The 26,630-nt window shown below is 46.1% G+C and overlaps 1 protein-coding gene across 3 annotated transcripts in view; it reads left to right on the top strand.

The window, feature by feature from the left end:
• Positions 1-26,630, top strand: part of ADAMTS9 (ADAM metallopeptidase with thrombospondin type 1 motif 9) — an 86,687-nt gene that overhangs the window by 48,431 nt on the left and 11,626 nt on the right. For all 3 annotated transcript variants that reach the window (XR_014229188.1, XM_082321603.1, XM_082321604.1), the window contains 4 exons: positions 12,683-12,850; positions 18,033-18,206; positions 24,155-24,325; positions 25,833-26,027. Coding sequence is in view for 2 of the 3 variants with exons in the window: in XM_082321603.1 (XP_082177729.1) it covers positions 12,683-12,850; positions 18,033-18,206; positions 24,155-24,325; positions 25,833-26,027 (708 nt within the window). In the remaining variant the exon portion in view is untranslated. The remainder of the gene's footprint in view (positions 1-12,682; positions 12,851-18,032; positions 18,207-24,154; positions 24,326-25,832; positions 26,028-26,630) is intronic.

The raw sequence follows: 26,630 nt of genomic DNA, 5'->3' as shown, positions 1-26,630 counted from the left end.
GTTAAAACAACTGCACTCTGGTTTCTGCGGGTGCTTTCAGTAACACGGATGCCTTCAGTAACACTCCTCAGTATTTTTACCATACCTCAGTGAGTTATGCAATAGCCATAAAACTGCTGAACTGGTGCTGAACTGGTGTTTATGCGGTGCTTCACCAGTACAAGGGACAGTGATATGAAATATTTCATTTGAGGTGCTAATGTATCACTTGTACACTGATATAGTTGGTGCTAAAAATGAGCGAGGTGAGCTAAGCAGAGCTAGCAACCCGTGCGGTGGCTTTCCCGCAGAATTACCGGCTGGGAGTTGCTGCCAACCTTTGTTACCTGTGCTGGACCATTTGCAAGAACCAAAGGTGTGGACAGAGTTGTGTTGCGTTTTGGTGTCACTCAGCGTTCGGCCTCTTCACAGCTGTTCAGGAGCAGGCTCCAGGGCTGCGTCTGCTCTTCTGTGTTGGAAATGCAGGATGCAGTCCTGTATTTTGGTTTTGGGTTGGTTTTTTTTCACCCAGGAAAAATTCCCTTGACTCTACTAAGTCACGTTAACTTTGGCGGGTTGTCCCTTGCTCAGTCTCCTGGGAGCGAGTGGGATGTCGGGCAAGCAGGCAGAGGGCAGGGGCATCCCATCCTGCCTGCAGCATCTCCTCCCGGCTGCCCGCGGGGCGCGCAGCCCCCTGGCCTCCCGCAGGTGAAGGGCTGCAGAGCTGAGCCCCAGTCATTGCCACGAAGTGACTTAATTTTTCAGGTCTTATTACCAAGGTGTCACTTGGCTCTGACGTAGGGGACCCCAGAACTGTTTGAAGACTGAATTGCATTTATGGGGTCAACAGGGCTTCGTGTCCCTCCTGCAGAATACTCCCCATATATGTCTACCTCGTGCTACTACTGTAGGTAGTAACGTCCAAACTTCTTTTTCTTTAGTGTGGTATCACCTGGATTTGCTTTAGCTCTGTCATCAGTTGCAAACACCATTCTGTAGCTGTACATACTTCATCTGTCGGGATGGAGTGTCACTACCATATTTTTTTTGGTCACTTTTGAAACAAGAGTATAGTATTAGCTGAAACTTTTCAGCAGTATGTATTTATGTAAAAGTGTATTTATTTTTTCAATATTGTTATTTAATTTTATATAAATATTGCATACATTTATGATGTTTAATGTTAATGTTGAACAGTGAAAATTAAAGACAAGTAGAATGTAATCATAAATGAATTTGTATAATGATTTCTTGAGTCTGTTGCTAAATTAAGATCATATACTTAGTTTGGGTAACTTTTACTAAATTTTCTGAAATGATACTGCAATGTTCCATCTTTTGGCTCGCTTTTATTTTACTTGCTTTGTTCCCCAACAGAAGCTGTCATTCTCAATAATTAAACAAACACAGTTAAAAGTGTATGCATTACAAAGTTTGGATAACTAATTTCTTGCAAGCATCTGATTGGCTTAGCTTCACTCAAGTTTCAGTGAAATTAGTACTATAAAATACATACAAATTAAAGCAAAGAGAGTCTGAAGAGTCCAACCCTCAGTCCTCAGGCAAAATTCCACTGGGATTTTAGACAGCAAACAAGTGATTTTATCTGGCTGGTTAAATCCAAGTTTAAAAGAGATAATTAAATGAATAAACAGGTTCTGTATGTAAATAATAATTTTATAACAGGAGACTGGTGAGATGCCTTGTCATTATAATGTATGTTCAAAGAGGACTAAGATGAGGTGACACTTCTATTTCCTTGCTTATTTAAGAACATGTATTTAAACACTGCAGAATTGTACGCCATGTGATAGACCTGACCTTTTTATTAAAAGAATGCTTTAGAAAACATGCAGAGACTGTCACCAGGGTACAGAGAGTGGTTTTTCTCCCCTGAATGCCTTATGGTATGAACTCAGATCCTCCATACATGCTCTCAAATACCGAGAGGAAATCTCACCGTGTTCTCTAGAACGAGGGAGAGGTTCACAGAGAGTATTATCCATTGCTTCACTTAAAACCCGAGGCTGAACCCACTTCTCTCGGAGCAAATCTGCTCCTTGCAATAATCTCTGTGAAATTTCGAGTTTACCATAATATCCAGCTGTATCCTGATACTATTTATGAATAATGCTGAATTCACTCGTGGAGGGCTTCTCATTCTTTCCGAGTTAGGAAACGGGCACAGATAAGGTAAAACAATTATATCTCACAGCACCCTGTGCTGGTTCAGTCGGCTGAGTCATTTGGGCTTCACTGCAGTGGGACAGTAATCGTTTGAATTTGACCTGTGGAAAATGGGTGAGTTGATAGCTTTTGGGGGTTGTTGGTTTGGTTTTTTTTTTCTGAAGATTATTATAATTTTAAAAGTAATCTGCTTTGTCAAGTACTTATTGCTTTTGCGTAGCAAAAGTTCTAGTTGCTAATGCAATGGTTGTGTAGCAATTAGCGCCTGCAAAATGGTGGTGTGTGCTTCTCAGCTCTTTATCAAATATGCAGAAATGCCAGTGTCTTAGTCTTTGAGGGCCTTTTGATCTAACAATGAAGAATCTGGAAGCTTAGCATAAAGTAATTAGAATATTAGTTGGCTAAGCTCCAAACTCTGTTATTGTTGATGCGAATTCAGGTTTGGGTTAGGACAACGATGCCGTATCCCCTTAGCCAGAGCTGGAAGCTGCTGGCATTGCTGGCTTTGCAGGGCTCTTTGGCTGTGCACAGGGATGGAGGTAGGAGCGAAGGGGCTCTGGACTCGGAGAGAAGCGGGAGGACTGCCTGGCCCACATCCCTGTCAGGGAGCTGGCGCTCAGGAATTTTAATCTTAAAATTGGTGTCAATGGAAATTTCAGGTTATTTGTATTAAATTCTGTCAAAGCCCCAACACATTGTTTACAAAATGCCTTCCCCATGAAGCTGGCTGAAAATAGGATGTTGAACGGCAATATTCTCCATGTTGTTATTCTGATAATATTCTTAGCAGGGAAGATGTCAGCTCTTGCTAAGGCAGAAGTGATAACCAGGGGCAGATTTGGTTGCAAGTGTATATAACTCTGCTGTTCTCTTCCTCTCTTCTGCAGAAAATGAATTTGCTGTGACAGCAGCATTACTGAGCTGCTGTATGATTCTTTACATGTGTTTTTGCAGTAAAAAACCCGTCCTTGAAAATGAACTGATAGGCATGCTGAACTCTCCAGTCACTCAGTGATTCACATTGCTTTTTCTGTCCTTCATTCATATGATGTTGGTTGAGGCTCTGAGACTGCAACAGCAAGTCTGTATTTCTCTGTAGTGCCAGGTATTATCAGAAAACTAATAAAAACAATCCTACCCCGAGAGCCTGTGGGGGAAGGACAAATGTTGCTGCAGCAGAGGAAGGCTGCACGTGTAGTCCCAGCACCCGTAACCCAGGCAGAGGGATGCACTGGGTGGCTTGCATGCCTTTAGAAAAACAGATAGAAATAGATGCATTAGTGAAGATTGAATAAAGCTGATCCAGACCAAAATGAGAACTTGGTAGCCTATGGATATCCTCAGCCATCTGTCTGAAGCTGTCTCTGTCTCAGAGCTGTTTGCTGTACGCTTAGGCTGGCCCACCACGGCTGTTGTCCCTCTTGGGTTCCTGGCTGTCTCCCCTCTAGCATCACTCAGACTGACTGACTCCAGGGACTGCCCGTTTGGTGTTCTGATGAAAGGCAAGAAGTTGTCTGCTTTGGTTCCCCAGTCAGAAAAAGGCCTTTGACAGTGCAGACCTCCTTGCTATTGTTTAAAAAAAGCAAACCAGACCTGTTTCAGCCCTTCCCTGTACTCCCTGTTGTGTCTCACCCATCCAGAGCATCCCACTGCCCCGGCCCAGCTTCAGCCGCCCTCCAAAACTGCACGTCCCTGGGTGATAGCTGGGATGGGCAGAGCCGTGCCAGCTATCTTACCATCCACCTATTCACTGCCTCGTGCCCTTCTTGGAGCTCATCCCAGAGGGTAAATGCAGTTGGGATTGTGTTTGTAGAGTTTCAGCCCATTGCTTCTCCGGGGCTGCAATGATGGATGCTTCTGTGGCTCTTTCCTCAGCTCAATGCCCACCATCCCTGCTGAGATTCAGAGCCACAGCTGGTGGCTCTAAGCTGATTACACATGGGTGAAGCCAGTGATGCCCAGTTGCCTGGCAGAGGAACATCACTTTATTCCTCTCTTGCTACTCTAAAATCTCCAGTTTTTATTTTCCTTTCAATTTTTGTTGTTTGCCTATCATCACCGGGCATCGTTCATTGCCATTTCTGTTTCTCCTTAAATAAGGAGAACTCTATAGGTATACTTTTGCTGTTGGTTCTGCTGTCTCCTGTTTGCTAGTGTTGATGCTCCATGAGCACGAAAACAACCGTCGAAGCCCATCTGCTACACTGCAGGTGAGGGACCACCCTGCGGCACTGTGTGCCTAACACCGTGCCCGCACTTCAGTGCTTTGCTGGATCAACTCCTCACAGGACTGATCTCCTGCAACTTCATGCTTAGCAGTCGCAATCCACACTCCTCCCTTGCAGGTACCCGTTAGTCTTTGCACCCATTGTGATCTGGCCTGGTGGTTAAATCTAGTGTCTTTTATGCTGATGGAGAAGTAAAAGGAGTTGTCCCCTCTAGCCTCTTGTAATCCAATGACCGAATGCTGGGGAAGTGCCAGGGTAATGAGCGGCAGAGAATGGCCAGTCTCGTCTGCTCTCCTGCCACTGCCAGGACAGACGCGAGCTGGACCACTGGCTGGACTCAGGAAGGTTATTTTCTTGTATCTTGAAACTTTTCTCTTTGCCCTGCCCCCAGATGTTGCATCTTTTCCCACGTTCCTCAGTGCACTTTCCCAGTCAGAGCAGGTAACTCCATCACTATTCACTGATATGTATAGTCCAACCCATGTTTCTGTCCTAACTTACTGTAAGATACTTGCCTTTTTCCTCCCAAAGAAGTACAGGGGCTGTTTGGCTGCATTGGGTGTGCCTCCATGGTTGCCTTTTTGCACCTCCCCTCTGCCACATTTTCTGAATGAGATGGTCATTCTCCAGGCTGCGCACAGCTGGCCTGAACTTAAAAAAGTGATGGGAGTGCTGTTGAGCGATGACTGGCTTCAGTCTTGGTTGGCCCATCCATGGCTGCTGGCTTCGTAAAGTCTGCAGACCTCCTATACACGCACATATGCACACGCTCACACAAACAGGAGAAATAAAGCAATAAATAAAAGGGCAATTACTGGGAACATTTGTCTCCCAAAGCACTGGCTTTGAGTGCAGTAATTGAAATACGCATTAGACTGCAGGAGGCACATTAGAGCAGTAACATGCTTTCAAGGATGAGCTGTGAAGTTCAGCATCTTCAAGCAGACCCCTGAGTGGGGCGTTGGGAGGTCTGCGTGCGTTTTTGCCCACATTCCACGTTCACGTTGTGTGCCCCAAACTGCAATAATTGCTGCTGTTCAGATGCTAGGGACTGCAGCATTTAGAAACAAAGATGTGTGATGATGAGGAACACTAAGCACAAAGACATTTACTGTGTTTCTAACTTTCCTGGTGACTGATCTGTGCAGTCCTTAAGGGAAAACGATGTAGTCAATCTTGTTCCAAAGGCACTTATTGCTCTATTCGAGCTTTAATTTTTACTCGCTCACAGGGTAGGCACGTGAGCCAGCAGCATGGATGAAAATCTGTCTGATGCCCGAGACCATATGCAGGCTGACAAACAGTATTTGATCCCTAGTGCATTAACTCAAGATTTTTCTTTATAAAGCCAGGGAGCAAGAAGCAGCCTAGCACTCCTACAAACCCCCGGTGTGACACACACCTGTGCAATAGGGCTGACATTCCTTGGAGAGCTCTTTACTTTGTGTTTCACTCCATCCGACACAGAGGAATCCTGTTCTTGAATGGGACTTCTAAATGGCATTACAATACAACTGTTCACTGAAAATATGAAGTGTCAGTTAGCCTAGGCTGCTTGCTGCTTCAATTGCTACTTTCTTAAAAGTGCCACAGCATGGAAAATAGGCTTCATCAGTGCCTTCCACATCCCATTATACCGGTATCCTTGGGTAGCTCACACATCTCCTCCTAACCTGAGGAAATGTCATCTAACATCTCCTTCCCTGGAGAGACCTGCAGTGGCTATTTGGGGGCTTTTGCTTGCTTGTTGTTCAAGTTAAATAGCACGGAGTAGGGCAGGGACGCAGCTTTTAAGGCAGCTTTGTGTGTTCACAGCTCTGCTGATTTCTGCACCTGGTGAAGCCGTTGTATGGGATGTAACGACAGGGCCAGGGAAAGAGGGGGAAAAGGTGCTACTTACTAGGCCGACACCAGAGAAGAGGAGATGCGTGGCTTCTCCTCCTGCTGCAGTTACCTGCTTTTCTCACGTATATCCTGTGAGGTTTCCCAGCTCAGGGAAATTATTGTATTGACTTTAGTGCTCAGAGCCTTAAATCTTGCAGGAGTTAAAGAGGCCAAGAGCATTCTTTCCTCTGGGGCAGTCTGTGCTGCTGGAGGAATGGATTCCAGACAGACCAGTGTCTTCTTTCTGCTGCAGCAACACATGAAGTTATACCCTTGTCTTTGAGAAATTTCCCCTCCTTTTTTTTCTTTCCTTTTTTTTTTTAACCTGTTATAAGACATCATCCCACGTCCCTGGCCAGTCTCGGCCACTTGGTTTGGCAGCAGGAAGGTGAAAGTTTAGTGGATTGTTTTATTTCTCCCTTTTGTAAATAACCACTTGGGAAACTGTGCCTCTGCTGCAGAGCTGAGAGCCGAGCAGCTGGAGGATGGAGACCCCACATGCACTGCCCCGGGAGCCAGCATGGGTGTTCCCTCTTGCCTGTGCCCGGGGCAAGGAACGCTCCTCGGGGACACCGGGGCAAAGCCTGCTCTTGCACATGCCAAGGGCTGCCCTTCGGCTCTGGGAGGGCTCCTTGGGACATTTCCACAGGGGTTCTGGGCAATGTTCACAGACATACTTGGACCATACACTCCAAAATCCCTAATGTTCATGTCTTTTTTTTCAATCCTCCCACTTCTCTGGAAGTCAGCATGGATTAAGTGTTTCTAAAGCCTCTTCCAAACTGCAGTGCAATGCTTTGGGTTGTTTCACTCAGGTCTCTGGTCCAGTTGCCCTCCCTTAAATGTAGAGACCACTCTTCCCTTCTAAATGTACAAAAATCAAATGTATTTTCTGGCCTCATACCAGCTAAAATCACCATGACTGTGCACTCTCGGCAGCTGTGTGTGTTAAGGTATGGCTCCCTCTTACAGTTTTGCAGGAAAGAAAAGTCTGGCTGGGTGAATCCTGCCCTGTGCGCCGCTTTCCTACCCTGCAGGCATGGTCTTCTCACTGTGCCGCTGCAGCCGGGCGTGAGACCGCACTAAAGGTGGAAGGAACAAGGTTTCAAAGCAGCTAGGACCAAATATTTCCTAAACATCTCCTAAAGCGCTACAGCCACTGGAGAAACCATAGCATGGAGCTGCACCCTTGCTTTAAGCCTGTTGCTTGTCTCACTGAATCCAGGGGTGTTACCTGCTAAAATATCTTGCTGTTGTGAAGCTAATTAAGTTAGTTTGAATGCCACAGAGCCTCTGTTGCTGGATAACGCACAAGGGCTCAGGCATTTTAAGACTTCTAGTAAAGGTTCAGCTGGTGAGGAACGATCCAGGCTTTCTTTGGTGGTGTGTCTTCTGATGTCCTCCGTGCTCGAGAGACTTCAGAGGTACAGATGTCGTGCAGCTGTGATTTCAGCATCTAATACCAGCAGCATGAGTTATAGTAAGAGTTGGTGTAGACTAATAGAATGGTGAAATGTAACTATGAGGGTGCATGGTTGGGCTCTGCTCGTAGTTGGAGAAGTTCGCTGACATCCAGGAGCACAGCCCCTCACGGAAAGGGGGTGTAAAGCGTTGTAGGGCTCTGTCGGTTTTCTGTTTTATTTCATCTAGCACATGTTTCAGCTCAGATTGTTGGAAAGGATGAACGAGGGCTTACTTACAAGCACTTACTTTCCATATAATCCATAATGTGTGGAAATCTAAACCTACAAGGATTGATTTTAATTTCCTCCAAAAAGTTGCTCCTGGCAGAATCTGATAAAACCATTTTTAGTCTAATTCTTCCCAGCCCTGCCCTTGCTGAGCTATCAGAGCATACCTATCTTTGGGAATTCATTTTGTGATCACCACAGCTTGCATTCATTATCTCAAATACCTCCCAAATCGTCGGCTGATGCACGGGGGCCTGGAAAAGTGGTCTGACAGCATTCTCTGAAACTTTTCACTTTTGGGGGAGAACGTCCCCAGATTCTTGCTGGTGGTTTGGTTTTCTGCCCCATGTTGAGCTTGCCCATTCAGTGCAGAAAATTAAGGAGAAGCAGAGCCAGTCCATGGCTTTTGATTGCTCTGTGCTGCCTCTTTCTTTTCGCCAAGATTTGCTTATTTGTGCCCAAGGCTGTTGAGTCCTTTTTGTGCCAGACTGCCCTGCTCCCAGCCTTCAGCCTGGCAACGGCACGGCCGTGACACGAGCTCCCAGTGCAGAAAAGCAGGTCATGGTCTCCTGCAGGAGGGTCTGAACCTGAGCCCAACCAGCCAGAAATTTTGTACAAATTTTTAAGAGCTTTTGGGGTACATATTCTGTTTTTTACCTGCTACCAACCTGGTGAATCAAGTATCAGCCTTCCTATGTTAGAGAGGTTTTAATGAACAAGATGTACCTTCATCTTCCAAAATATCAGAATAGGAAATGCAGCAAGGGTTAGTTTAAAGCAATTTGCACATACTTGGTAAAACAGAATGATCTTCGTCATTCCTGAACTCTGAAACAGAAAAAAAATTTCTGTGGAAACAAAAACACAAGCTTGCCACTGTGTTGGAGCAGAGCTATGCATTGCAGGAGAGATTTAGCATCATGTTCTGACCTTTCTGGAAACAGTTGATATGGAAATATTTTTGTTGTATTTATTTAAACTTTTTTTCTTGCATTTATTTAAGCTAGGCAGTATATTTATTTGAAAAAATCAGCAGCATGCCAATCCCCAGTTCTTGGCATCTTAACAAAACTAATCATGCAATGAACGTAATACCCTTAAATCTGTGCTCAAATGCTTTGATCCTAATGCTATTAGGAAAGTCCTTTTGTTCTTATTCTCTATGTAAAGCACCAGGTGTGACTGTGGTACTTTTAGGAGATAATAAAGATAATTAATAACAAGAGGAAGGTTTACTAGAGTCTTTAGTGTAATGACTATAGCTGAGTTTTGAAATATACTTCTCTACTATTTTATGTGCCACAATCATCTTGGTTTTTTTTAAGAAACGGTACAATGTGTTGCTTTCACACCATCCTTCACACCTGGCTATCCTCCCAGATTCACCCAGGGGTGCTATTTGTTGCCGTGCCTCTGCCACAGGCTGGAAACAGCATTTCAGAGACACATTTTCAAGCACTTGAGGGGAGGCAGAGGCAGGTTGACCATGGGCATGCCCAAGGGCATGTGATTCTCGACTCTAGGAAGCTGGTGAGTGAAAAAAGTCAATACAATACCTTGGGTACACCTTCAGGGCTGGATCCAGAGGCAATTAAAACCAGTAGAAGTCTTTCTGTTGACTTCAAAGAGCCTTGGATGAGGATGCTATTCCACAGAGAGCCACCCTTCCATCCCCAGTACTTTGAGGTATTTTCTACAGGAGGTGGGGGATAGGAAAGAAATCAAGAAAAAGAAAGAGGAATATGAAAGGAGTGGTTTTATCTGTGCTTTTAGAAGGCAAGGTCATGTTTTAAAGAAGGCAAGGTCAAAGCTTGTCTTACTGTGGCGCTGTTATTGATAGATATCGTAAGCGGGCAGCAGCGTTTGCAGCGATGAAGAGTTCTGCTAATGAAATGCAAAGTTTCTCCAGGGTCCAAAATAAATGATGAGGCTGATGGCAGTAGCTAGGTGTATTGTTTCCCTAAGTCATGTGGCATTGAGATGAAGCCCGCTATTAAATTATTTTCTGCATGTGGCTCACATATGCTTAAAATCTACATGCCAAATAAAAGTTGGAAATACCTGAGATGAATTAAGAGGCAGTTATGAAGTAGACTCTTTGCAAAGGAATTTTCAGTCTCTGATACTTGGTTATATTAGATTATTCAACCTCTCTTTTCTGTCAGTGCAAATGAGATCATAACTCACATGTGCGTGAAAGCAAATGAGAGGTTTAGATCTAAAAACGCACAGCTGCCTAACTTTAATTTATATTAAAGACAGAGATAGAAATTATTAATTCCAGCATCTTGGGAATTACATTTAAGTACCAACGAAATTAGGCAAATTATGCCTCAACCTCTGAGTGCACCAACGTATGCATGCAGTCTTGTTTGATGGTGGGATGGCGAGATAAATGTCAGAATCAGGCTCCACGCCAAAGTTAAGCAATTTGTAGAAGGGGGATAACAATTTTGGAAATGACTAGCACCGTATTAATTGTGAGATCAAATATTTATCAACCAACTTCAGGTCCCCAGAAACGTCCTTGCGTTGTTGCACAATGTGGTTACTCTGCCTTTAGAATTAGTGGATCCAATGTATTTTTTAAATTAGAGAAAAGATGCACTTGGCTGTACCTGCTTGGGATGTGGGGCAAGAGAGAGCTCTGATCAAGTGTGTGAATTTGCTCTTTAGCTTTGGCTGTCACAGTAAAGTGACGTCAACCTGCATGGAGAGCGCTTGCTGAGGAGTACTTGAATGTTTGCTAAAGTATCAGTGTTGGCCTTTAGTCCAAAGATAGTAAATGGATGAAAGCATTAGATGTTTACAACTGGGTTTGGTAGGATTTGACATGTCCTTCTTGCTGCTGATGTTCATTGCCTGGGGAGAGATGTAGAAAGAATGAAAAAATGAATTTCTGATGAAATTTGAAGGCTTATAAAAATAGGATAACATTAACTCAATCTTTTTTCTGTTGATACTAAAGAAAAAAAGTGAAGTTTGTGAATCTGGGTAACTCATGAAAGTCTTATTTTAGAACAAGGAACAGCATTTCCTCTGTTTCTCAGCACAAGGTCGAATGTTGCTCTTTGGGGTTTTTGGCCTACCTTGAAATTGGAGCTGGGCTCAGGAAAACTCAGAGGCGGCCATCCCTGCCGCAGGCTGGTCTGGCTTCCCGCCTCTCATGGAGGAGCATCATTAATGGCGCTTAAGGCCTATTGATCGCAAGGGACCTCAGCTACCTTTTGTTGATCTGTAACGGTCTTGCAGCAGGAAAACAGCCTTTTTCAGGACATGGCTTATACAAGCTTTTAAGCAGCAACATCTGATCTTACGAGTTACATCCATTTCTCTCCATGTTGGTCTGAACTTTTCCATTTCGGAGCAAGTTACTGCTCTCTTGCTGGTTCTTTGTGTACCTCTTACCACAATAGGGACCGAATGAGTTGGAAGTGGTGCCGTAATTAAGAATAATCACAGCTGTCAATGCATATGCCAATTTCTATTCTAATGGATCTTCCAGAGCTGCTACATGTATTAATTGTAGATTTTAAGGTTTCAAATGTATTCATAGGCTGGGAAGAGCTTGGGCTGTAATTTATTTTGTTGGAAATATACTCATGGAGTGGCTCCAAAACGAAGGAAGAAGCCTCATCTCTGAAAAGAAAGCAGAACATTTTATATTGAGAGATGGTTGCAACGGTGTGTTTGTGCTCAAGGATTAAACCAGGATGCTTGTGACATAGCATGTAATGACTTGCATAACATGTAATGAAGAAATTGAAGCTGAGTCTCTGGGTGCATCATGCTGAGTAAGAGGCTTGTTCTACATGAAACTGTCATATTAAATTCTTGTCGTGATTCCAGACCCCTTTGATTCCTAAATCTTTTGGAGGAGACTAATCTGAAATCAAAGTGAAGTTGCTTGGGGTTTGCATGCCAGAATTGGTCACATTTGAAAAAGTTCAGTGAACCTGCAGAGGGAGGTTGAAATTAGTTGCTTTACTACAAAGCTTACAGCTAACATACCTGCTGATTTGCTTTTTGCTTTGATTCTTCAGGCTCTGCCTTCTTGCCACCTTCTGAGTTGTTTTCAAAATGCATAAATCTTAAGGATGAGTATGTCCTGATTTCAGTCTGTTTACGTAAAAAAAAAAAAAAGCAAATCAGTCTACACTGGTAAAACAAACATGAGCTTTAATACCAAGGACATGGAAAGACTGCAGTTTTCTCTTCTGCCTTGTCCTTTGTGCAGTTATTTCTCTTTGTGAAGGTGTATATCATGCTTTACTCTCCTGATTTACCAACATTTGACCTCCCTTTGTACCAAGATAAATGGAAATGGTTCCTTTCAAGTTCTTCTAAGCAGATACTGAAGGGTCCTGCCTTGATCCCTGTAAGATGACTCTGCTCCTTTGAAACCACTGGAGCAATGCCAGGAATCCAGCCTGTTATCCCTGCTGAATGTCAGCTGCTTTCTCTATTTTGATATTGGCATTTCGGGGAGCTTTGACCAAGAATATCATGCAACATTAAGTGCAAATGGGAGCATTTCCAGCGGTTATATTCTGCCCTTCCATATCCCCCTCAAGCTTTGTGTAGGCTGCTGGGGACCTGGGGATGTGCTTTTTGGTCCAATTAAAAGAAAATGCCCTGGGTAGCCATGGCCCGTGTATAACTGTGTAGAAGGCCCTGTGTGAAAGCTGATCTTTTGTTACTTTATATTTACAGTGTTCTGTCTCCTGTGGAAGGGGCCAAAAGCACCGCAACGTGTATTGTTTGTCAAAGGAAGGGAGGCATGTAGAAGAAGAATATTGCAAGCACCTTGCTAAGCCCAATGTGCAAAAGAAATGCAGAGGGGGCAGATGTCCGAAGTGGAAAGCAGGAGACTGGGGACAGGTGAGACGCATTGTATACCCTTTTGTACCCTTTGATATTCTTTCTCCATCCAGTTGGTTAGAAGCTGTTTTTCCTATCGCTTCTGTCCTCTTGAATTTTTCAAGGGTAAAAGTTTTGGGCCAGATCCTCAGGTGGCATAAACCAGTATAGCTTCATGGATAGCAGTGGAGCAGCACTGATTTGTACCAGCTGAAAGCATGGCAACTTGCTTTTAGTATCTAACTGAAAGCAAATTCCTTTGTATATAATATTAAGGAGAATCTACTATTTATTCATGTTTTTAATATCATTATTACTTAACTATGTCAGATCCCAAGCAAAATCTTCCTTAGTTTTGAGAAATCTGAAATTAATTTTATTTTCAGCTTCCTGGGAAGTCCTAAAAAACAATCCAAGCTGTTGATTAAAAATGCTTTTCACTACCTTTTGTTTCTTAACAAGCTCATCAGTTAATTTTGCTTCATTAAAAAGTCAGACACTGATGCATGGAGCAGAGGCTGCTGGAAATGTGAAAGTGCTTGGAGTTATTAAGCATCTTGTTTGCTGAAAGCATAGCTTGAGTTCTTGTTTTCCTGAAAATAATGTCTTTGTCATCACCTTGAATCTGCTGCATCACATTTTTATCTCTGAACCTCGCTTTTCCCTCTACCTCATTAGTGTGCTAATCAGCAGAATTACTGAAAATCCCAGACTAAATGAACTGTTTCTTGTAAAACATCATGTTCTCTTGCGGTCTGTCTTCCAAATTAAGGTGCAAAACATCAGTTCTCACTGTATGCGAGTTCCCTGAAAGATAAACCGTTAACATCACTACAGGCACCCATGCAAATGTTAGGACTAGGACAGAATACTCTTGTTTAATGTCAACTATTAAAAAAGTCAATAAACCTATTGATGTTCTATTATTGTTTTCAGGCTTGTATTTTTTTTTATGCTTACCTTTGCCTTTATAGGATAGCAGTATTTACTATTATGTGTGTAAAGGGCTGAGCGTGCATTCACTGTGGAGGTTCAGTTCCTGAGGTCTGGATCCTTTACCCGAGGTATGGCTGGGAGCACCCAGGTAGCCCTGCGTAGCCCTGTGAAATGCACAGTGCTGCTCCCATACTGAAAATTAAATCAATATTATTACCTTTATTACCTGCAGGACTTAAACCTCAATTTTATACAGGAAGCTAAACTGAAAAGAAATGCGAGGCCATTAGATAGTCTTGTCATATCCAATTTGCACCTTATTTAAAGTGACTGCTCCTGAAAGCAATTTTTTGCAGCTAATAATTGTAAACATAATAATGTAATGGTCTGTCGATTGCATTAATATATGCTAATGTTAATTGATAAAAGTAAGTATTTTAAAATTCCCAACATTCCACCACATGAACAGAGTTAATTTTATGCAAGCGGAGAAAGAAACCCAAGTTAATAGGAGGATGAGGTGATTTATGGCCTGAGGTAATCTCTTGTGACTAGGCAATTAAGGAATATTTGTATGCTAACGATAAGACTAAGAATAAGCAGCTCATTTCCAGCATCTGGGGTAGCTCCTCAGCCCAGGTCCCTGATGCTGTATGTGCTCAGCCAGCCGGCATCTTGCTTGGGGAAAAAATAAAGAGGTAGAAACACCCATTCTGCAATATCAAACTGGGCTTTTTAAAGCCACATGAAATGCTCTGACACGGCTTCCTTGCGTCCCAATCCTCACTCGTGCTGGCAGCATTTCTTTGCCTACGACAGACGAAAAGCAGGGCGCTCAGAAGTTTGGAGCACCGCCGTGGCTGGCCCTGCCAGAGGTGTGCAGGGCTTGCACGGCTTTGCAGAAGATTTAATGCCTCAGAGCTGAGGTGGATTTAGGTGCTGAGCTTCTCATTAAGACTATGACACAGCCAGGGGTTTGGCACTCTGAATACCCAGTAGGTCAGGATCTAAATGGGCACGGAAACTCTGTGTCACCTTCCCCATCACCACTGATGCTGTTGAAAATAGGGAGCCATGATCAGTTTGCACTTAGATACTATCAAAAAAGCTTTCTGAAGGCCTAATTGCCTCCGACAGATAATCCCAAAGCTGAGCTGCTGTGAGCTGGGTGCCTTTTGTCCTGGGTAAACCGGCAAAGGTCTGCATGAGAAATAAGGCAAGGTTTTCCCATGAAAGTGTACCCTCCTTGTCGCCGTATATGCACAGGTCCTGTTGCATGTGCCTTTAAGGGTTTTTTTCTTTTCCTTTTGGGAAAAGGAATGATTAAGAAAATCAGGATTAAAAAATACAGGAATGGTTTAAAAATGAATCCCGGCTGGCTGAGCCCAGTGCTCCGCTCCCAAGTTTTTTTCTCGCTGGATGTTTTGTATTCAGAGGCTGGGTAGTTCTTTTCTAGACTGTTATGAATCCACTTTCCTGCAGCAAAGCATTTTTAATATATCTGTAATAATCAGAAGCGGAGAAAAAAGGCTTTTTCTCAAGTTTGAAATGTGCTTGTGTCTGCACTGAAATGTCAGATTTAATGTGTTTGCATCTCCTAAGTAGTATCAATTATGGCCATTTACCTTAGCAAAAATACCAATATTTATTCTGCTTTCTGGTATTTACATATTTCAGCTACAGGCTGAAATCCTGCCCTGTCTAAAAACATAGGTAGAGCATCAGGTAGAGCTTCTGCGTAGCCGAGCTGGCACTTGGCAGTTGGGTGATTGACTTTCTCAGTGGAGACAGGAGCACTCCTGGGAAAATGTATAGACTCCATAGAAAGGACAAACAGGCTGCCTGGCTCATGGCATCCCATAGGGGAACATATAAGTACAGCACAAGTTGGCTGCCCCCAAATGGAATATCTCCTGGCAGTGTCAGCCAGCGGTATTTCCCCAGGGTAGACACAGGCTGACGGACCAGTATTCTGGATTAAAATAGCCAGGATGAAAATGGTGTTAAACCCCACCTTTTCTTGCCTCTGTAATAGAGCATAATGGTGTTATTTTGAAGCCAGCCATAAATCCAGCCAGAGGCACAGCAATACTGATGCTGGAGCGCAGGCAGCAGGAGGAAGCACCCCACAGGAGGAGATGCCTCCATCCGCTGGGAAAACTCCCGTGGCCCCAACTCACCAACTTTTGCCCAAGGCGGGTGCAGCCCTTGCCCCCTCCTCAGCAGGGCTCCGTGCTCCGGCAGCAGCAAGACGCTGGTGCGGCTGGGCCAGCCCCACCACAGCCCTCCTGTGGCCCCAGGGCTGGGCTCACCTGCAGCTTCATCTTCTCGGCCGGATCCACACTGGTATCCCTTTCTCCCGTGCTGTGGCTGGATCGCACTGTGGCTGCCATGGGTGTGTGGCCACCAAGTGCACTTAGAAAGCCCATTCAGCTGGGAAAAGCCTCCCCTGCATACGCTCTCGCAATTAGCCCAAGGAAAAGCTCTTTTCTTGCTCACTTGCAGGAGGGGAGGTCAAATACCTTCCAAGGGATGACCTGGGATACAGCAGCCCTGGCCTGGGGTCCTGGTGGGGCTCGCTCCCCCACCGTGAGTCCTCCCACCGATTCGGTCAGGGTGCAGCATTTATCCTTGTGGGCTTACACAGGGGCAAAGATTCACCCCGAGTGTGCAGTGAAATGAGTCTGCAGCTTTGCCTGGTGCCCTGCTTTGCCCGGCACGGCCAGGGACCAGCCTCCTCTTCCCCAAACCCGCTCTGCCCCAGTGTCACCTGCAGCACAGGTCCCCGTGAAGGAGCCATGGCATGACTTGCCCTCCCTTATCATAACATACCCAGGCATGTGCTTTTTAGGTAGGTGATAAATGCAAACCTAAAGGCATTTTAGAGCATGGTATGCATCCTGGTGTATATGTTTCTCCAAGTTTGTGGCCATTATTCAGTTTAACTGTCCCCTATGGAATGCATAGGACAAACAGCGCTGTTAATCACAGGGAGGCAGCGCAGCATATGGGAAGCATTTGCATCCCCAGCGACAGAAATCTCCCTGCTACTTTCAAAAGTTACACAAAAAAACTCCCACCCTCTTACAAATATCTGACGCCAGGCGAATGTTCACAGTCAGCTTTTCTTTGGTCCTCTTGGCTTTATGGGACATTCGGATAGTAAAGCAAATGGAGCATTACGGAGGAATACTCTGCAGAAGAGAGAATTGCTTCCCCGTTAGGCACTTAATTCCCTGCCTTAAGAAGGCTCGCTTTTATGGGTGTTGCAACAACAGTCCGTAAACTTGTTTTCTTAGTTCCTGATGTATTAATAAGATTGCTTACATTAATTGTTAATTCAGCAAATGGTTATTCGTAGTAGCTATGTTTTAAATGCATACCTTTGATTTTTACACGCGTTCTTCTACAAATGCAAATTCTTTTTATTCCGAATCTATATCATGTACTTTAAGATCTAGCCAGGAAGGATCCATACCAGCAAGAAGTTAAGTACTGCTAAAAATATTACAGTGTGCAGTCACAACAGTAAGAAATGTTGTGTGAAAGAAAAAACAAGCTGTTAAAAGCATTGTGGTGTAGATAATAATTTGAAGATGTCTGAGAAACAGAGAAATTCAGGCTTTTCTTGCTGTGCCTAGGAGTGGGGAGCAATGCGCCCACAGCGTAATGAAGGAAATGTGAAATGCAGTTAATTTTAAGAAAGACATTTTCACAAACTAACGGTATGCCCTGGCTGGTGTGCATGTGCATATTTCGATGCATGCTGAAAGAAATCCCAACTGTATCATAACTTTACCTCTCTGTTGTTCCAGACTTTTTTCTATATAATTCAAGTTTGCTTTTCATTAAAGTCCACTCCATTGACACTTGTGGCATTTGATATATTTTGAACTATTACTTTTTGAGCCTAGTGCCTGAGAAGTAATATACAGAGCCTTGCCGCCTCTGGCGTGTTGCGATGGTTTAGCAGTGCTGCTATCTCCAGAGTTTTTTGCAATATAAATCCTGTCTGGGAAACCCTAACCCCACTGAAGCCAATGGCAAAAATTCCCGTTGGCTTCAGTGAAGCAGGGATTTCAGCCTGTCTGCTCTGCCCTTGCAAAATTTTTCCCTTGTGCAATGAAGACCCTTACCTGGAAGGTTAAACACCGGCATTAGAGCATTGCTATTGCTGCTGTTGAGCACAGAGCAGAGGGCGAACCCCAGGAACTTACCGTGATGGCTGCGATGGGGACCGCCACTCACCTTTTGTCCCTTCCTCTAGTGCTCGGTGTCCTGCGGCCGGGGCGTCCAGCGGCGCGCCGTGCACTGCCACAGCGGCACCCCGAAGGCAGCCGAGGAGGCAGAGTGTGACCCGGCCGGCCGGCCCCCTCCGCAGCGGGACTGCCACCTCCCCGAGTGCCCCACGCACCGCTGGGCAGCCGGCGAATGGCAAGCGGTAAGCGGGGTCCCCCCTCCGCCCTTCCCTGGGGTCGTGTCACTTGTGCTCTCAAGCGTGCAGTGCCGGATGATGCTGGAGTCTGGGGGCCACCGATGCCGGGGATCGCTGCCAGAGGGCTGGGGTTTTAGGGTTGCATCCCAGGCTTGCCAAAAAAAAGCAGAGGAAATGCTCATGCGTGCTGGCTGGAAGGGGGGAGCTCAGAAATACCTCCGTAGGGTTAATTTATTGCTTTGTGCTGCCCTGTGTTTGGCTGGGACCTATGCAAATACTGAGCAGGTTTTGGGTAGGGCAGATTTGGGTCTGTTCAGGAGGCTGAGCATAACCCCCCTCGGACCGAGCGCTGCCACGCTGCTCCCGCAGTGAGCCGTGCACATGAGGGTTTGGAGGAATTGGGGAACATCGGTAATTCCCACTTTCCTGCCTCGTTACCCTGGCTCCTTTTGACAACTCTCTCCTTTCGCTGAGCTCCGGGTCTATGATTTTTGCCAAGCTGTGAGCAGCGCTGAGATGAGATCTCCCACGGGAGACGGTGCTTTTCTGAGTGACCAGGATCAGTTCCCAGCAAAACCAACCCCTGAGGCTGGAGCAGGGGATAAAGCTGCTGCTCCGATGGTTCAGGGAGCAACTCCGACCTGCCTGCACTGCGGGCGATGGGTGGGCCCGAGGCTGGTGGGTAGCAGGAGGACAAGGAGACTCTGGGCAGGAGGAAGGGGGTCCAGGAGGAGCCTTCCCATCAGCTGCCTGCAGGATGCTGTGGCAGGTTTCGAGTCCACAACAGGTTTTGGCAGAGAGAGTACAGACCAGGCACAAAAATGATTATTTTCATTCTGATTTTGTTCCGTTTTCAGCCATCCCTGCGCAAAAGAGTCCTGCCTCAGTGCTCCTCCATCCCTGTCCCACTGCCCCAGGATCTTCCCTGCAGTGCAGGGACTTACAGCCTTGGAAATGGGGAAGGTGATGGAGCTGCCAGCTCTGGGGAGCTGACTGCTGTGTCACACAGCCTGCAGAAGAGGCCACCACTCCCATGGAGAGGGTGTCCTTGTCACATAGGGAGAAGGGAATTGCCCATCATGGGACCTCCATGGGGATGCAGGGGATGGAGAGGGGCAGAAGACCCCCCCAACCAGGTCCATCAGTCTCTCTGCAAAACCATTGCTAGCCCCAGTGGCAGGGCAACAGGGGCTCCATCCTGCACCCTTTGAACAGCAAAGATCCTACTGACTTTGGAGGTGCATGATCAGAGCCTGATCCTGGTCACCCTGATGCCTGCAGTGCACAGCTCTGGGGAGCAGGATAAATATTAATCAAACGGGGGCCCGGCTTTCCTTGGCAGTCAGGCTGCTTTTATATTGCTCCTGCATGGTCTGGCAGGGCTCGAAGGGGGACGAAATTGGTCGAGGTCCCTTCCCCTGCCGAGACAGTGTAAAGAGGCCGCAGTTTAAATGCAAAACAGGGCCGGTAACAAAAGATGGGGAGGCACCGCTGGCTTCCTGCTCAAAGTCTTGGTGTTCGCAGACACTTCCAGTGCCTGCCTTTCTTGTGTTGCTAAAAAAAAAAAGAAAAAAAGGAAGAAAAAGAGAGGGAGGATGAGAAAAGCAGATTTACTGACGAGAGAAAAAAGTTGCGCAGCCTCTACATGCATGAAACGCTTTCTGCTGCAGCAAGAAAAAATTGAAGGTTAAGGCAGCATGTGCTTTCCTCTCATCTTTTCTTCCCCATGAGCTTGTGACTGCGCGGAGCACCCCAGGCTGCAGGCAGCCGCGTGTCTGACATTATCTAATATCCCCCTGCCCGTGGTACCTCGGCCTGACGGGGACGGTGCAAACAAGTTTAGCTTCATTTCTCCGGTCTCGGCGGAGCTGGGAAGTTATAATGGGTTTATAATCCTATGCAACACGTCCACGGCTACAAGAGGCTGGAGGGGACCGTGCCCCATTCCCACCTGCCTGGGAGCCGAGGTGTGATGAGATGCAGCAGGAGGCAAAGCCGAGCTGACCATGCAGTGGTACCCGACAGAAACATCCCAGCCTGAGAAAGAAGCATAGGAATGGCTGAGGGGGCTCCAGCAAATTCCTTGCAATGAACTTTTGCTTTTACAGAGCCCGTTAAATTTCTTCAGCTAATAAATTTACAGGCAGCAAAGTAGGTAACCAAACAGCATGCAGTTGCATGTATTACCCAACAGTGTAATTAGCCCTGAAAAGCCACGGCTCCTACCCTGTCTTTTCGCCCTCTTTTCCTTATTTTTGCAGCTTTTCAAACCAGCAGCGAGAGGCCCCTGCCTGCCCCCAGCCTGCCAAGCCCTTGGTGGGAGGTGGATGCTGATGTTTTCCTAAGTTTTCCAGGGCTCCTCATTGCACTGGGGGAATTTTTAACGTGTTACAGAGACTTTTTTTTTTCCCCCAGGGGATCTTTGCTAGGAGGGTGGGCTGGAAGTTTCCTCATCCATAAATAACCATTAACAGAAAGATGCAGGAGATGCCCGATGTGAGCTCGCCCCTTTGGCTGACTCCAAGCAGTTCTTCTTCTGAGCACTTCTTATTTTGTTCTGATGTACCAGGTGAAAAAAAGTAATAGCGCCTTCTCCCCAGCCATAAGTACTGGCTGCATGTTATTTATAGTGAGGAGGCAGAGATTGCATTAGTATCCTCTGAGCAGGGAACAGCAATGAGCCCTAATTGACATGAAAGGCGGGATGTAAAATAACATCCCAGTGCTGTCTTGTTCTTGATTTCTTATCTTTAAAGGGAATCTGTCAAGAGGTTTGGTTTTTTTTATTGTTCCTTTTTGTTATTGTTGTTGTTTCGAAAAAAGTTGGTCTTGCCAATGAAAAGGAATAGGGAACTTATTGGAAACCGTTTATTGTTCTGTTGGTGCATCACCATTAATTAGCTGTTCTCAGTGCCCACACCAGGGAGGAGAGAGTCAATAAAAGGCCTTGCTAATGTCAAAGTAAAACCCAGACCAGGGTCACAAAGAAAAAGGGAAAATTGGGAGAGAGAAGGTTTTTTTTTTTTAATATGAACCTCTGTGGAAGGACAACACGGCTCTGGGAGCTGCAATGCAACTCTTGAATCATTTGCTGTTTGGGGTGAAATCACGCCATCCTTGCCTGATTTGGATTGCAGAGTTACCCAAGGCATGTTTGAAGTGTTTGTGGCGTGGGGTTTCATTTCATCTCTGTGACAGATTTTGATTTAAAAAAGAAAAAAAAAAAAAAAACAAACAAACAATGAATGCTTTTGCAAAGCAATGCCTTTGGGGTTTTTTTTAATTATTATTATTACTCTTCTAAAACTGTTGTAGAAGTGCTTGAAATGGTCCTTAATTTGAACTGCCAGGAAAATAGTTCAAAATTTGGGAAATGAGACAAAAGAGAGAAATATTGTCAAATGCCTGACCTGTTTTTCAGCTTTTGCTGTTATCACCCAGCCCTGCTGTTTTATGTGAGATTTAGATCAGTCATGAGCATGAGATTTCATACAAAATCTATCACCGTATTAAAAGGAAAAATAGCCTTTTCATGCTAGCTGAACTGTCCACTTGCTATGTGAATAATGTTTTATAACCTTGGGGTGGCTGATTGGAACCTCTGCAGTGTTTCTCTTTGATTTGTTTTATGATGGCCTCACTGTCTTTGAGCCGTATTTAATATCTCAGTGGGATTATTTGAATTGCCAGTTATCCCCAAAAATACAAATAATCAAACTTTAATTTACCGATGATGACAAAACGCACAGAGCTGGCTCAGGTTTATTTGGCCACATGACCGTTATTTGCAGAGAAACCCCGAAGCAGGCTGGCATGTGTTTGAGAGTGTCAATCTCTCATCAGCAACTAATGATTTTAAATGAGGATGGGCTTTTGTCATGATAGCTCTTCATGGCTAATGTCAGAAGACCCATTGATGGCATAGAGATTATTCATCCTCCTAAAATTAAGCGTGAGCCAAGGTACTTTGCAAATTCAGGCTTAAATACCCATTAAGGGGAGGGGACAAAATCAGCCTTGTTTCTTCCCACTCCTTGCGAGGTGCCTCGTTGGGCTGTGAGCTGGAACAATTCACCCTGCGCTGGTGACCACGGACTGGGCTGGTGTATGCCAAACCAGAGACAAGGGGAGCTTTGAGCATCCCATTGCCCCGCTCCCACTGTGCCAGAGAGTCCCTCGTTAGGAGGGAGCAGGAAAGTCAGGGTTTGCGTTGCTCCCAAAAGGAACCGCTCAAGGAAGCTACGTGACGATGGAGCGCTCGTGATGCCTTCTTCACATGCAATAACCCCCTTTCAGATTTTACTTATATAATAGGGAGGTATCGGAGAAGGGCAAATATAGCACAGTTTGTTTGCTCTCTGGGGAAATCACACTCCAGCAAATTCCTCCAGCCCCTGTAGGATCGCTGTATTTCGGCACAGACCTAGAAGGAGCTTCCACTCCAAGGACTTAAAGCAAGAGAGTAAATAAGGTTGAAAGCACATGAAGCCCTTGGGGTCTTCTGGCAGACTGGGGATTTTGCAATGTTGACTGTTGCCTAAGAGCTCCTAGTTTATTCCTTTGGAATAAATGCTGCTTTGTGGGGCTGCCTCTCCTTCCCTGTCCCCCTCTACTTTGCATGGTTACTAAATATTTACGACCAACCTGACGTTGCGCTTGCCACAGCTCCCCTGGTTTACTGCTCCTGCCACGGATTGATCTGATTTTGCAAAGTTCTCACATAATTTGCAATCTTGGTTCTGATGGCTAATTACAGAAACGGGGGCCTGACAGTGCCTGCGTTTCACAATTAGGTGAACCCACTAAGATCTTGCTAATTGTGGGCCAGCCAGGAGAGCAGGAGCTGTGTCGGGGAGGCGGGAAACGATGTTCGGAGGGTGAGACTCTAACTGGATTTAACGGGCACGGTCCTCCGAGCCTAAGGTGACTTCAAACGGTGTTTCTGTACAGATAGGGATGGTCTGATTGAAAGTTTTATCCTTTTCCTTAGGGGAAGACATTTCCTTCACGTTATATAAAATGATTATTTTCATGCATCTTTTTTCTCCTTGTTAATCCAGTTAGTTGAAAGTGTTAGAAGTCCATTACAGGCGATAACTTTAAGAAAATAAGGTTTTATCCAGACAGCTGCTCTTACACTAATTTATTTTGTTTTATGTGTGTGTTTTGTAAGATGTGCTCCGAGCACAGACTCGCTCTCAGGAGCGTGGCCTCACGTCCAAGCTGTTTTTTCCAAGATGAGCAGAGAAAGAACCGAGTCCTTAAATTCTCCAGAAGCCCCCAGGGAGCAGTTGTGCTTGGCTAGCAGGGGTTGCTCTTAATATCAGGCAGGGCAGCATTTAAAAGACAATAAATCTGTAGGGCCCCCTCCACTGCAGCAGTTGCAGAGATGTGCCCCCACGCCATGCCAGGGCAGAGCGCTGCTGCTCGCCCGCTGGCAGGAATAGGGCAAGGGGCTCCCCCACACCAGCCAAAGCCAAGGGTGTGATGGCATGTATTTTGGAAGGGGGATGGTTGGGTTGTCGTTCTCCAAGCAGCTGTATTTACTAGGGACTGAAATGATGGGGATTGGCCCCTTTCATTCCCCCTTGCCCCATCTCCTGATCCAGCATGCCCAACCCTGCATCTCTTGGTCCCATCACAGCTGGACCCCACATCCACCCCATCCCAATACCTGCTGCCTCGGTTTCTCCTCTCTCCCTATGCTTGTGATTTGGCTTGGTACCTCCAGAGGACGGGAGCAGTTTGTCACTGGATGCTCCTGCAGTGCCTGGCAGAGTGGGGCCCTGGTCTTAAATTTATCCCCAGGTGATACCCGTGAGAGATGCCAACATGGGGCACAGAGCCATCCACTCACCTGGGCTGCGGGGAGGAGGGCTTGCTCGCTTTGCAGATGTGGATTAATTTGCTGAAGTCCCTCGTGGATTGTATGAGCCGTTGTTTCTTGCAAACAGTGTATGAAGACGTGCGGGGAGGCATCCCGGTACCGCAAGGTGGTCTGCGTGGATGAGAACAAGCGGGTGCAGAACAGTGGCTACTGCGACGCCAGCAAACGCCCCCCCGAAATCGAGAGCTGCGGCCTGCTGCCCTGCGAGTACATCTGGATCACTGGGGAATGGTCGGAGGTGAGTCCCCATCCCCATGCAGGGACCTGGCTGCTCCGCACCGGGCCACGCTCTCCTCCTCTCGCCTCCAGCCTCGCTGAGATATTGCAACCCAAATCAACAGTGGCAGGGCAGTGCTGCGTGGTTTAATTATTATTTTTTGGTTTGTTTCTGTGTGCAATTTCCCTGCTGGAGAGAAAAGAGCGGGGCTGTGGGAGAAGACTAGGATATTAAAGAGTAAATGCCAACGTGCTCAGAGTCCTAGCTAATATCTAGAGGCAATTTTCTTCCAAAGCACATCGTATCCAGCAGACATCCTCTTTGGTTTTGTGCCATTTTATTTAATTTATTTATTTATTTGGTTTTATTCCAATCCCCTCCCAGGCAGCTCCACGGCCCCGGGAGCTGTGCAAGGGTCCGGGTGAGCATCCTAGGGGAAAGGCGAGCCTGGATGTGACCGTGGGGACACGTCCTTCCTCGGTGCCGTCTTTGGCAGGAGCAAGGACCCATTGTGAGCGAAGGCAGCAAGTTCGCCCTTGCGTCTGGGAGAGGGCTCGGCAAAGAAAATAGATGGGTTTTCTTTGCAGCAGGCAATGCATGCGGGAGGACCCGGGTTAATCTCAGCCTGTTTCCTTCTCCAGCGAGTGAAGGATTACTTTCCACTTGGAGGAACAGCAGAGGGAAATGACAAGGCAGCTGCTGACACAGCACTGATTAAAATGAAAGAACAAGAAAAGGGAAAAAGGAAAACATGCCGGGACTGAGGGGGAGGAGATACCAGCCACCTGAGATAGCGCAGGAGGGAGAAACATGGAGAGATGAGAATTTCTTAGTGCAGCCTGGTCTCCTGGGTAGTTTCCAAAGAGAAATATTAGGGTGCCTGTGAGGCTGGAGCCCTGGTTGCCCTTTGCCCAGACGCCCTCTACCCGCTCCCACCGCCTGGGACCCCCTGGGAGCACTCAGGACCATGAAGACAAGGAGGTGGGCGAGGGCTCGTGGAGGTGGGTGAGGGCTCATGGAGCTGGAGCTCAGCTCACCCCAGCTCCCGCTCAGCCTTTTGGTGAGGAGGGCAGAAGCACTGTTTGTCCTCTAATTAGAAGAAAAACCTTCCCTTTCTTCCAGTTGCTGCCAAGTACCTGCAATTCAGGGTCAATCTTGACCCTTTTCTTTCTCTGTGCATCCCATGGCAAAAAAAAAAAAAAAAAAAAAAAAAACACCAAACGCAAACCCTAAATAATAGAGGCATTTCTGAGTTCCCAAGGATCTTCTGCTCCTTTCTTTGTCCTTGGGAAGAGATAACTTGTGCCCAGGAGCCAACCTGGAGCAGGGGGTCCTGGAGCAACTGTAGGAGCAGCACGGGGAGGAATTGGGAGCTCAAAGGCAGCATCGAGCACCAACACACTTGTAGACACTTACAATACTCATGGCTGGCTTAAATAGTTACTAGCGATCCCTTGGAGCAGCTTGCTGTGCTTTTCCTCCCCGTTTCGGGCAGCCTGGTGCTAACAGGCGCTTCCTCTGCCCGCAGTGCTCCGTCACGTGCGGGAAGGGATACAGGCAGCGCCTGGTGTCCTGCAGCGAGATTTACACCGGGAAGGACCACTACGAGTACGGGTACCAGAACACGGTCAACTGTCCTGGCACACAGCCGCCCAACATCCAGCCCTGCTACCTTGGGGAGTGCCCCGTCTCGGCATCCTGGCGCGTCGGCAACTGGGGAAGCGTAAGTTTAGCAAACTTCTTTTTTGAACCAAAGAAAAAATGGAAGTAACTTATTTTTCTTTACACCGGGGACACAGTCTGAAGTTTTGGCGGGGGAATGCTTAAGAGCTGCATAAATTAATGCAATGAATACCCTTGTGCAGCAGCCGCCCCAGTGTGTGTAGGGCTCCTGCTCCAGACTGAACCCCATCGTATGGGGGAGTCCCAGCAGCCACAAGTCATGATCTCCATGAAAATTCAGATATAGCCAAAATTTGTGGCAGTGTTGATTGTCCTGCTGAATGCTTAGTCAGAAAGTGGGGTCATTGCCAGAAAACAAGGGTTTGAAAGCCTTGGATAGCTGGCAACTGGGGTTGATCCTACTTGGCCATTTGTATAAGCAAGACTTGGGAACCACCAATAGGCCAAAACACAGGTAATTTGAGCCTTAAAAGGATTTTTCTTTCTTTTTTTTTTCCTCCCTCCTTCTTACAAATGCTGGGACAGGGCAGGAGAAAGAACTTAGCCTTTCTGCTAAAGTTATTTGTGTTGAGCCTCTTCTGGGGCCTGAACTACAAGATCAAATTTTAGTTAAGGTGATAACATTTCATTTCTTTGGGCTTCT

The sequence above is a fragment of the Platalea leucorodia genome (genome assembly GCF_965183815.1).
Source record: "Platalea leucorodia genome assembly, chromosome: 9".
NCBI lineage: Eukaryota > Metazoa > Chordata > Aves > Pelecaniformes > Threskiornithidae > Platalea > Platalea leucorodia.
The sequence above is the reverse complement of the archived record's forward strand: the minus strand, read 5'-3'. Positions and strand labels throughout refer to the sequence as shown.